General features: G+C 22.9%; 4 protein-coding genes across 4 annotated transcripts, besides 1 other annotated feature; 1 reads left to right on the forward strand and 3 right to left on the reverse strand.

Moving 5' to 3' along the window:
* Positions 1 to 1,065: 1,065 nt before the first annotated feature.
* Positions 1,066 to 1,941: a repeat region.
* A 1,337-nt stretch (positions 1,942 to 3,278) lies between these two features.
* Positions 3,279 to 4,694, forward strand: EHI_162540 (vacuolar protein sorting 26; the record flags this gene model as incomplete). The annotated part of the gene is made up of 1 exon (XM_646656.2): positions 3,279 to 4,694. The coding sequence occupies one exon, from the start codon at positions 3,279 to 3,281 to the stop codon at positions 4,692 to 4,694; it is 1,416 nt and encodes a 471-aa protein (XP_651748.2).
* Positions 4,695 to 5,385: 691 nt separating this feature from the next.
* EHI_162550 (vesicular integral membrane protein VIP36, putative) lies at positions 5,386 to 6,618 on the reverse strand (the record flags this gene model as incomplete). Its single annotated transcript, XM_646655.1, has 1 exon — positions 5,386 to 6,618. One exon carries the CDS (start codon positions 6,616 to 6,618, stop codon positions 5,386 to 5,388), a length of 1,233 nt encoding a protein of 410 aa, XP_651747.1.
* A 142-nt stretch (positions 6,619 to 6,760) lies between these two features.
* Positions 6,761 to 8,413, reverse strand: EHI_162560 (uncharacterized protein; the record flags this gene model as incomplete). Its single annotated transcript, XM_646654.1, has 1 exon — positions 6,761 to 8,413. The coding sequence occupies one exon, from the start codon at positions 8,411 to 8,413 to the stop codon at positions 6,761 to 6,763; it is 1,653 nt and encodes a 550-aa protein (XP_651746.1).
* Positions 8,414 to 9,018: 605 nt separating this feature from the next.
* EHI_162570 (ornithine cyclodeaminase, putative) lies at positions 9,019 to 9,837 on the reverse strand (the record flags this gene model as incomplete). The annotated part of the gene is made up of 1 exon (XM_646653.2): positions 9,019 to 9,837. The coding sequence occupies one exon, from the start codon at positions 9,835 to 9,837 to the stop codon at positions 9,019 to 9,021; it is 819 nt and encodes a 272-aa protein (XP_651745.2).
* Positions 9,838 to 12,973: the final 3,136 nt, after the last annotated feature.

Below are 12,973 nucleotides of genomic sequence, written 5' to 3' on the forward strand. Positions count from 1 at the left end.
CTTTTTATTTCTTCTTTTCTTATTTTATTACATCTTTGTGATTTATTATTTTTATATTCTTCTTCTACTTTATTTTTATTCTTTTATATCTTTATATTCTTTTTATATTATTTGTTTTTCGTTGTTTTTATATTTCTTTCTTCTATTATTTATCAATTTTATATTCATTTATTCATTCTTTTTATTTCTTTTTATTAATTCTTGAGTATTGTATATTTCTTTATTATTTCATTTGTGTATTATCAAAATATATGTTTTATTGATTTTATGTTGAACAAAATATTGAATAATTCAATATTTCCATTCTTAATTATTCATTATTTATTCTGAAATGTTGTGTATATTTATTATATTAAATGAATATGATGAATAAATATCAATATTATTGTTTATTTGATTTTAAAAATAATAAATGAATATGAAATAATAAATGAAATAAAATAATGAAGACAATGAAATGATAATGAAATAAAATAATCTAATATTGAACAAATCAAATAAAGAATATATTGAATATATCATTATTGTTACTTTATTATTTGTTATTTCAATTATTAAATATTAATAAATTATTATTCATGAATATTTAATTGATATTTTACAATTTCATTTTCATTTTATTTAATAAATAATAATTGAATGAATAATAATAATTTAATATATGAAATAATAAAAAGAAAGATAAATAATAAAGAAATATGATGTATTTAATATATAATATAATTTATTATCAAATAAAATAATAATATCAAATGATGAATTATTTTTATTTCAAAATATTTTGCATCAATAAAATATGTTGCTAAATATTTTGCATCATTAATTTTTGCATCATTAAATTTTGCACTTTTTTTATTTGTTTCAATAAAATTTGCATCCTTTATTTTTTTCTTTCTTTTCTTCTTTTATCATCTCTTTTGTTTTATTACACTTTATCTTCTTTCTTTTTATATTCTCTCCTTTCTACTTTTATTCTTTCTTCATATTCTTCTACTTTTTACTTTCTTTTTATTCTTTTATATCATTCATTCTCTTCTTTTTCAATTATTTGCTTTTTTAGTTGCCATTCTGACATCTTTTAATTTTTCTATTTTCATTAGAATATTCTTTAATTCCTTATACTTATTTCTTTTCTTCATTTACACTCAATTAATATTGTGATCAGCCACAATAGTCATATCAAATAATAGACTAGTTTTATTCTTTTTATCTAATACATATATGTCTGGTATTTTGTGGTATTGTCCATTCACTTTTATGCATTATTTGTTTGTTCCATATCATTGTGATGTCTTTATATTGGAACACTGTTTCATATGGAGGTTTTTTATATTGTTTATTTCCTATGTATTTTCTTATTAATCCCTCCCATATTATAATGCCTATATTGTCATGTTTTTCTATTTGTGATTTTTTATGACCAATATAAGATAGTAGAATGTGTTCTACTGTAGCTATCTTTTCTTTACAAAGTGTGGAATATTTCAATCTTTCATTTTTCATTATTTTTGCTTTTTTATACCCACAAAATATTGCTCCATCATTCATTTTAGTTAATTGTAGGAATGCATTTTTTTTAATATTGATGGACTTCCATGCTTTCACTGTAGTAGTTTTATCTACTCATTTTGACTCAAACCATCTTCTAAAATATCATTTGTTTGATGACACTTCCATTTTTTGATTTATTTATCTTTAATTTCATTGTGGATTATTCCCATTTCTTCACTACTTCTTTTTCTTTTTTCTTTTCAATCCCTTCATTTATTATTTCTTCTATTTTTGTTTCATTTATTTTATGAATTGGTGTTTTTTAATTCTATTCCATATTCATTTCTTACTGTACCATTTATCTAATATGTTATTTCCTATTTCACATTCTCTGGTACATTAGTACATCACTGTTCTAATTAATTCAATAACATATTCATAATTTATATTATCTAATATGCAAATTTATCATTACTTTAATTGTCACTTATAAATATGATAAAATTAACATGACTTATATTCTATAATATTGTTATTTATTATCACCATTCTTATTTTACACTTTATAACAAATTCTGGTATTATTTTATCTACTCTTTTGTTTTCTATTTCTTTTCTTTACATAATTAATTCTTAATCTTTTCTTTATGTATTGTTTGTTCATTACAAATTCATTTTCTTCAATTCAACTTCATTGTTTTGTTGTATTTTTGGGTTTTATGAGTGTTTCTATTTCCTTTATATTTCTAAGAATTATCATTTCTTTTTATATTTTTCTATACTTGTTATGTTTTTATTATGTCTCATCACATATTAATATAAACACTTTCCCTTTTATGTTAATTACCTGCATATTAATAAATTTTAATACGTTATTTTGTATTCCAACGTTCATTTTCATCACCTCATGTAAGTATAACATACTATATTGAATTATTTAATTGAAAGAATAACTGAAGATAGGAAATAATTAATCAAATAAAAACATTAAGAATAGGAGTTAAACAAAAAGAATAAAACTGATAAATTAAACAGAATAAAAGATTACATAAATAAATGAGTGAGTAATAATATCTAAAATACCTAAATGTTTGTTGTTGATTTATTTTTAATCAGATAATTTTGATAGAAGAGAGAAAAAAGTGAAGAAGTATTACTAAAATTCGGTGTAAACAAACAGTCATACAATATTTACCAATAAACAATCAAATCAAATGAGTTGTGAATATTTTAATTATTTTTTAACTAAAAGATTGAGTCAGACGAAGAGAGTTATTATTTAAAAGATGCAAAAACACAAATGAACAATGTAATAACACAATAGTTAATAGTTATGATCTGTTATTAAAAGCTAAAATAATACAAATTAAATAAAGTCAAATGATGAAAATAAGAAGAAAGACAAAAGAACATAACCAAAAAAGAAACAAAGAATAATAAAAATAAAAAAAAAGAAAGAAGAAAGAAATTTCAAAAACATAAAAAGCATAATTCATACAAAAACAACAAAAGGAATAAGAAATAGAAAAGATGAACAAAAAAAAGGAATAACATTTAGATAAAGAATAATGATGAATTGTTTAATGACGTCAAATAAGAAAGAAGGAATGAAGAAGAGAAAAAGATGTAATAAAAGATACTAAAGGTTAAGGAAAAGAAAAATGATAAAAAAAAGAGTTAAAAAAGAAAGAAAAAAGGAAAAGAAGAATAAAAGTCCAAACGGTCTATTTTTATAGGAAGAAAAGAATAAAAACCTAAAGAACTTATAAAAAGAAATAAGAAAGAAGATGTTTAGTAATTATTCACTTGCAGATGATTGGGTCGAACCACTTTCAAGTGCACTTAATGTACCATTAGACCAAGTGAAATATTTTTCAAATGCAGTACTTGCAGCACCAATTTGTTTTGGATTAAGATATCTTCCAAATAATCAAAATATTAAACATATTGTTTATGGAACATTAGGAATGGTTTTTTCATATTTACTTTTTGGAATGGAATTTATAACAGTATTTTTTACATCAATACCAGTTTATTTAATTATGAAATATAATAAAACACAAAAAGCAGCAAATATATGTTTTATAATAACATTTGGATATTTATTATATCGACATATTTATTTATATTTTAATATGTATCTTGTCTGGACACTTGAATTTACAACAACACATATGATTATTACATTAAAATTAACCGCATTTGCATTTAGTGTTGCAAATTCATTTAAGAAAGAATTAACACCATATTTAGAAGCACATAAAATAAATAAATATCCAAGTATTATAGAATTTTATGGATTTATATTCTTTTATCCAGGATTATTTAGTGGACCATCATTAGAATATCGGGATTATATGTCATTTATTGATATGAGTAGATTTAATCTTATCAAAGGAAAAGAACTTCCTAAAATCCCAATTTTGAAATTCCTAGAACATTATATTGGAGGAATTATTATATATTTTATTTATGCATATATTAATAGTAATCCATTACCAAACCCAGAATATTATATTCTTGAACATCCAGAAACATGTAGTATTTGGTGGAAATTATTAACCATTTGGTGGACAGTTTCTACAATTCGATTAAAATATTATGGAACATGGAAATTGACTGAATCACTTGGAGAAATTTCAGGATGTGGTTATACTGGAACAACAAAAGAAGGAAAAGATGAATTTTTATTATATAGAAATGTTAGTATTATAGAATTTGAAGTATGTAGGTCATGTAAAGTAAATATGGATCTTTGGAATACTTATGTTCAAAAATGGTTAAAGAATTATGTTTATGTCTCTATGATTGGAACACCATTAGAAAGATATAAAACAAGTTTAACTATGGCAGTTTGTGCATTTTGGCATGGAGTATATCCAGGATATTATATGTCATTTTTTGTTTTAGGATTTGATAAAGATTTATCAAATTTAATTTATAAACGACTTGATCCATATATGAGAATGAAATTTGGAGAAGGAAGTATTGTATGGAATGGATATGATATTTTATTAAGAATATTTAATCATTGGCATTTAAATTATGCAGTTTATCCTTTCATGAGATTTGAATTAATTCCTTCACTTATTGTAGTTTATAGAACATATTTCCTTGGTTATCTTATTCCATTAATACTTTATTTGTGGTTAACTTATTATCCTCCTCATTTAACACAAGAAAAAATTAAGAAAGAAGAATGAAAGAATAAATAAAATAGGGTTAAATTTAATACGTTTTGTAAGTTTTTTTTATTACTTTTTTTTTGTTTCATCATTTCAAACAGAATGAAATGATTAAGGAAAATATTATGTTATAAAAACTTCAAAAATACTTAACAACTTCAATTCAGTCGAGAATAATTTATTTTTAGTTTAAAAGAAGAGCCAATCTTCACTGTTTTGAGTTTTAAAAAAGCACTCAAAACAAAAAGGCAGATATTAGGTTTGATATTCAAGCAAATATCTTCAATAAATCGATGAAGTTAAATGAAAGTTTCAAAAAAAAAAAAAAAAGAAATAATAAAGATATTTGTGGTGATGACATGAACAAGTTGTCATGAATATTTAATTTAAGAAGTAAAACTAAAAAATATTGTTAAAATAAACATGTCAGATACAACTAAATCATATGGAATGTTAGCTCAAGCTGAAAGAAAGAATAAAAAATTTTTTGATTCAGCTGATTGGTCAGAACAATTTTCACCAATATCATTTCCAGTTGATAGTGAATTTCTTCATACACCAAAGTTACCAACTCATTTTAAAACAACAAATAGTGTTATTGTTAAATGAATGAATAGATAAATGTGAATATAAATTAAAATGAATGAATTTCTTTTTCTTCATTTATTTTTTTTTTTAATTTTAAAAGAAATAAATAAAAAAAGAAGTATTAAATTACTCTGTTGAAATTATTTGAATAAAGAATTACAGTGTAAAAAAGAACTGCAATAAAGAGAATAAGTTGGAATCCAAATATGAAATAATCATTAATTGTTAATGAAATAACTTTTTCATATTGATTATTTGAAGAATAAAAAGAATGACTAAGTGTTGTAATTTTATCCATCAAATCACCAATTGAAGTAAAGAAATCTGAAACTTTATCAGCTTCATCATCTTGAATATCATGAATTGTTTTTAAAACAGTTGCACTACTTCTTAAATAAGTTACACTTTTTGATGTTTTTTCCATTCTATCATATATTTTATTTAAAATTTCATTTCTTTCTTTTGCTAATTTAATATTTAATGCAAGTTCATCAGAAATATTTCCAATTGTATTATATATTTTTATCATTTTACATTTTTCATTATCATCACATTGTTTATTAATTTCTTCTTCATTAAAATTATTAGTAATTGGTTCTAGTTTTAATTCTTGTGTTTCTGGTTCTTTAGTTTTATATTCTTTTCTTTTAGGTATTTTAACTTTTGGATCAATCATTTTAACAGAAAGTAGTCGATGACTATCACTAAGATCTCCATTACTTGCACTAATTCCAAAGTATTGACCAATATCCATTTTAAATACTGCTGCTTTAAAACAACTAACTTTTTCTTTTCCTTGTTGTTGAAGGTCTAAATTAATTTCATGAGTGTCATGATTATATTCAAAATATACTGTAAATGGACTTCCTCTATATGACCCAAAATAACATGACTTAGACATAAGATCAATTCCATCTGTTTCTCCATTATATTCTTTATTATTAAAATTCATTATCATTTGTGCTGTTGGTACTTCAATTTTACCATTTTGGAATGTATCAAAAATAACACTAATTCCTTTCCATTTATTAGATGCTCCAAATGCTTTTCCTGTTTTTAATGGTGTTTGTGTAAACCATAACGCAATACCATCAGCATGTTTTCCTTCTTTATTTGATGTTATTTGTAGTGTAATTTCCATTTTAAAGCTTTTAATAGGTATTCTTTTTCTAGAAATAATAAGTCCTGAAACACTTGGGGTGTCTGGTGTAAGTTCAATCATTGTGTCATTAATCACATTTATTTTACCAACTTTTTTCCAATTTTTAAGTAAAGTAGTATATGGTGCTTCTAATGTAAATTCAGAGATAGGAGATGATAGTCCAAAATAAATGAAGAAAAGAATGATAATCATTGATATTCTTAATAATTCCTTTTTTTTTAAGTTCTTTTTTTTTATAAATTCTTCTTTTAAATTTCTTTTAAAATTTCTTTAAAATTTAAAAAACAAAAACAAAAAAATATCTTCTGAATAAAATTGTGTTTTTAAAAAAGATTTAAGACATTAAATCAAAATATTGACTCTCTTGTTTGTTTCTTCTGAAATACACAAATCCTACAACAACACATGCCAATAATACTAAAACAACAAAGATAACAATAAGAGCTCTTTTTGAATTACTATAATTATTAGTATTTTTATTTGTTTCAATAGGATGAATATTTGATTGTTGTGGTTGTTGTAAATGTTGTGTTTGATTAATAGATTGAGGTAAAGATGGAGGAGTTACAGAAGAAGGATGTGGTGTTTTATTTTTGATTGGATGAATGAATTGTTTATGTGTTTTCTTTGGTATGACTTTCTTTTTATTTTTAAGTCTATTAATCCATTCTTGTTTTGTTGATACTGAATCTGGAGCCCAATGAGGGATTGTTCTATCTTCAATCATTTTACTCTCTATTGCTGTAATTCCAGCTGGTACAACATCAATATAAATTTCAGCTTCACCCTTTGAATCTCTAAACTCTTCTCCAACTCTTATAACAATCTTTTTTTGTTCTTGTTCAATATTTTTCCATTCAACAATAGAACTAAAGTTACAAGGTTGATGAATAGTTTGTTGAACAAGACATTTACTGTTATAATACAAATTCTCAAAAATACTAATTTTTGTATTAACTGTTGTTTTAGGATTACATGTTTTAACAACAACTTTATCTCCAATAGGAACAATAACATTATAATAAATAGCAGATGTTTGAATTGCATTTATATTACAATGATCAGAAGAATGATGACATTGTTCAAATTCTATATTTTCTTTGAATGGAATAGAAATACTTTTAGCATTTCTTATATCACTATGAAGTAATTTATCATTTGATTTCATTTTTAATGAAAATGGAATTTGTGTTCGTTGATGAGAAAGTATTTGAACCATAGTTTGTCCAATAGGTAATTGGAATGTATAAACAAAACCAAATCCAGTAACACATTTAGTTTTAACAATAGAACTTATTAATTTACCACAAGTACTAAAGAATTGAAGTTCGATATTGTGTTGATGTGATGAACAAGTGTTTATAACATATTCTCCTGGATGTGATGTAATGAATCGTATCCAATATTCAAATCCATTTCCTGAATGAAATAATGTTTGTGGTTCAATACTACCTGAAAATGGCATAGGAATAGAACGAGCATTAGGACATGAAGAACCAGGACGTAAAGTGGTTTGAATTTTTTTTGAATTTCTATTAATTGTATTTGTTGTAATTTGTATTTGAGTTGAATATTTAGAAAGTCCATTAACTACAAGTGCAATATAATTGGTTTTTTGTGGTTGAAGTATAAATGAAAATGTGTCTTTTGTTTGTGTTAACATTGTTTTATGTAAACAAGAATTAACTGATGGACCACTTGGACAACTTGAAGAAATTCTTAGAAAGATAGTTGTTGGAGGAATGGTTTGAAGTGTTCTCAATGTAACTTGGATTGGTTGTGTGACTTTATTAGTAATTCTATACCAAACAGCATGATCAGTCATTGAATCACCACATCCTGGGAATGACATTGGTTGATTTTTATTGTTTAATACATCTAGCGTTATAGTTCTAACTGAGTCAATGATGTCAATGTCAATTGTCTCTGATGAGTCACATAGAAATTGTTGTGAAAATGCAAAACTTAGCAATAAGAAAAACAACATCAAATAATAAAAAAGTAAATTATTAGTTCTTAATTTCTTATTTAATAAAAAAAAAAATAAATCAAATATGATTTACTCATTAGTTTGTATTTTATCATGTTAAAATGTGAATATTTCACTTTCTTCAACATATTTTATTTCTTTTGAATTAATGTTTTTTTTTTTCAAACATTATTAACTTAAATGATACTTCATTTAAATTGTTATTTTGATTGTTATTTTGATTTTAATATATATTAAAACTCTTCATTCTTTATTTTCTTATTGTATGTTGAATATATTCATATCATTATGATAATTACTATGTTTCATTTATCTTCAATTTATTTTCAATATCAATAATCACTTTTTTTTCTTGATAATAGCTATTTATGTTCAACTTATAACCAACATTATTAAATATATTTGTATCTTTATAAATAATATTATTCCATCATATTAATTGTTTCATTAACAATTATTCATAACAAATAACGAATAAAGAATAGTCAATGAGTCTTAAACAGGTAGTATCTCATCAAAGAAAAAATCATAATCAGATGATAATTGATGACTCAAAATTGATTTGATAAATGAAAAAACAAAATAATACGTTAATTACTATTTTATAATATTAATTCTTTTCCTATATTCTTCTCTTTTGCATTTCTGTATAAGTCATATCCAACAATATTATCATATAATGCCATTCCAACAGATTTAAAAATGTTAGTTCTTCGTTTTAATGACTTATTTCTTTTAACATCTATTAAGTAATGAATATTTTCCTCAGAAAGTTTATTACTTTTCAATGGAATTAAAATGTCACCACTCTCTTTTTTTGCATAATCCATTTCAATAAACATTGATGTTTCTTCGTTAAACACAGCATCAGGAAGTTCACGAGAAGTGGGGAGATAAGAACCAATTGCAATAATTGTTTTATCAAGATAGAGAAGAGGTGTGTCAGGAAGAACAGGTTTAGAAGAAGTAGTTGCGGTGATAATTACTTGAGAATTAAGAACAACATCAGTAGAAGAAGAACAAACTACAAAATGAATATGGTGGTGGATATTATGAAGAAGTAAGTCATTTGAGAGTTTGAGGATAAAAGGAGAAAGATCCATTTCAGGAAAGTTGAATAAATAAATAGTAGAGAATTTTCTAATAGAACACGCAAAGAGTAATTGGTAATAACCTTGAACACCACAACCAATTAAACCTACAGAATCTACATTTTGTGGTGTAAGAAGATCAATAGCAAGACCACCAATACCACCAGTTCTAATTGAAGTTAAAGTGCTTCCATCTAATAAACAAAGAGGAAAACCATTTGTGTCAAATAAAATCATTAAACCGAAAATACTAGGGATGTGATGATAAATATTGTTAGGAGTAATGGTTAATACTTTACAACCAAGGCATTGTGAAGAGAAAACAGGCATTGTAATAATAGAATGATTGTTAAACGAAGAGGTAAGTCTATTAGGAACAAAACAATTAAAAGAATTAAAAGAATATAAGGTTTGTTCAATTAATTGTATTAAATGAGGAGGGTTAAATAACGATAAAATAGTTTGTCTATTCAAGAATAAGAAAGATTTGTTCATGCATAAAGAAATCAAATAGAATTCAATTTAAGATAGAAGGTAAAGTCAAGAAAGAAAGAGAAGAAATAATTAAAAAGAATTTAGTTTAGTGTTAATCTCTTTTGTTTATATTATCTTTGTTTTATTAAAATTAATTACTATTGTTATTAATAAGTAATTTTATTTTTTAAATGTTTATTTATAAGAGAATCAATGTTTAATAACATTTATCATGTTTTTAATAACAAATTTTTAACTTCTTTAATAATGTTAATTTCATTTTCAATTCTGTATTTAATTTAATCCTTTACGTATTTATTATTGTTATTGTAAAATGATATAAAAATAACATTTATTTAAAATAGAATGATGTTAAAAACAATGATTAATTTGATGTGTTAATAACGTGTATTAACTATTTAAACATTCATATTTTGAACTTATAAACATCAAATTAAATTAAAATGGAAGAGTTAATAAACAAGAATAATCAAATAATTAAAGAAGTAGTAGAAACACTTCCAAACATTCAAAAATCAATTGATGATGTTAATAAGAATTATCAATATTATATAGGAAGTATTAAAAATGAAGTATTTAGAATAAAAGATGATGAAAGATACTCAGAAGCAATTAAAAGAGGAGAAGGAATATTTGATAGGATTGATGAAACAGAAAGAAGAAGAAAACTAGTGATAGAAAAAAGTCAAGAAACAATCAACCAAATAGAAATAATGAAGAATAAAATGTCAAGAATCATAAAAGAATGTAACGATGATGAAGAAACATTAAGTAAAACACGAAATGAATTAATAGATAAAATCATTTCAATTGAAGAAATGATCATGAAAGACAAAGTCAAGCAATTAGAAGAAGAAATTAATAAAGTTAAAACACAATTTAATAAGAAGAAAGAAGAATGGGGAAAGCATTACAGTGATTATTTAGAAAGAAAGAAGAGAGAAGAAAAGAAAAAGAAAAAAAGAAACAAGAAGAAGAAAGAAAGAAACAAGAGCAAGAGAGATTGAGAGTAATGAAAGGAATGAACACAATGGAAGAAATGTTACAAATAGAAGAATGGACAAATAGAGAAGTATTCAATATACTATTTGATTCAGATATTGATAATTGGAGTAAAAACACATCAGTATTTGGAGAAAGAGTAAAGAATAAAGGACATATAATAATTATTATTGGAGATGAAGAAGGAAATAAGTTTGGAGGATATGTTAATTCTAAAATTGATAAAGTTGGTAATGGTTATATTGGTGATTATACAAATCATTTGTATTTTCATTAGAATCAAAAGGAAGAATAAAAGGAATGATGGAATTTGATATTGAACAACCACAAAATGCATTTAGGCTATATAGTCAATCAAGTATTTGTTTGTTTGAATTTGGAGGTGGTGATATTCTTGTTTGTAAAGAAAATAATAAAACACAATCATATTGTAAACAACAAGATTCATTTAAATATGAAGGAATTGAAAATGCACTTTGTGGAAAAGAAGATTTCACACCAAAACGAATTATAGTAATTGAAATGAAATGATTCAATCTTGATTAATTGAAAATGAACTAAAAAAGAATAAAAACAAATCAATGAAGAATATGAACATTTCATTCATCTGCCAATGAATGAAATGTTGAATTAAAAATTGACATAATTCAATGTTGAAATATTTTATTTCATTTAATGAAATTTTCACACCCAATGAGAGTGTTTTTAATAAATAAGAAAAGAAATAAGATGAAATGAATAAATAATTTATTTGTATTATTTCATTGCATATAATAACAAATAATTGAATTTCATGTTTTAATTTAAATTAATAAAGTCGATCTCCATCAACTAAACAAATTATTTGAGATTTATTTGAATCACACTTTGATACTCTTTAAATAATTATGGTAATGACAAATAATTTGAATGTTTGCTTGAATATGAATGTTTTAGATGGAGTATTTATTGTAATGAAGTGTAAATGAGTAATTGTCGAATATGTCAAACTCAAGTTTTATTCATATTAAGATGTCATTATTCATTTCTTTTTAATGAATTAAAATACAAAAAAATATTTCTCATATAGATTGTATTTCTAACACAATTATAATCAAATTTAATGATAATGTTGAAAATATTAAACAATAAAATGCAAAGACTTTCATAAAAATGAAAGAAAGTATAAAGAAATAAGAATAAAAGAATAAATTAATTTAATATTCAACTTTATTATTTATTCATTATTAAACATTATAATTATTATTGAAAGATAAAACACAACCAATCAAATCATTTTCATTTGTTCAATCATATTTTGATTTTCAATGTCTATCTATTGTTTAATATCAAGTGGTTATTGAATGAATTTATTTTTAAATCATATTCAATGGGTACGAAAATTAGCAAAGAAAAAATGCATCTAAATAATTTACAAAAAAGAAAAAAGATGCAAAATAATTTGCATCCATAGAATTTTCCATTTATTATATTTTGCTCCTAAAAAAATAAAAAATAAAAAAATATGATAAATATACAATCTGTATATATTTATGTTTATATTTTATGATCACTTGTATTCATTCTGTATGAAATATTAATGAAATAGATGATTTGATTATTCATATTTATTTTTATTATTTTTATTATTTTATTTATATGTTATTTATCTATCGTATTTTTATATATTTATTTTCTTTTTAAATTATTTATATCATTTGTTTATCTCTATATTATTATATTCTTCTTATTTTATTATTTTTATGTTTATATTATTTAGATTTTCTTATTGTTATTCTTTTCTATCTAGATGTATTTGTTTATTCATCTTTATCATTTTTATATTATTATCATTTATATCTATTTTCATTTTATATTTATTATCATTTGATTTATATTAATATTAAATTTATCTTTTATACTTTGATTTTATTATTATATCATTGACTGTCATTTCTCCTTTTATTTATCATTTATTCTTATTATTCTT

The sequence above is a fragment of the Entamoeba histolytica genome, genomic scaffold (assembly GCF_000208925.1).
Source record: "Entamoeba histolytica HM-1:IMSS scf_1104750518741 genomic scaffold, whole genome shotgun sequence".
Lineage (NCBI taxonomy): Eukaryota > Evosea > Mastigamoebida > Endamoebidae > Entamoeba > Entamoeba histolytica.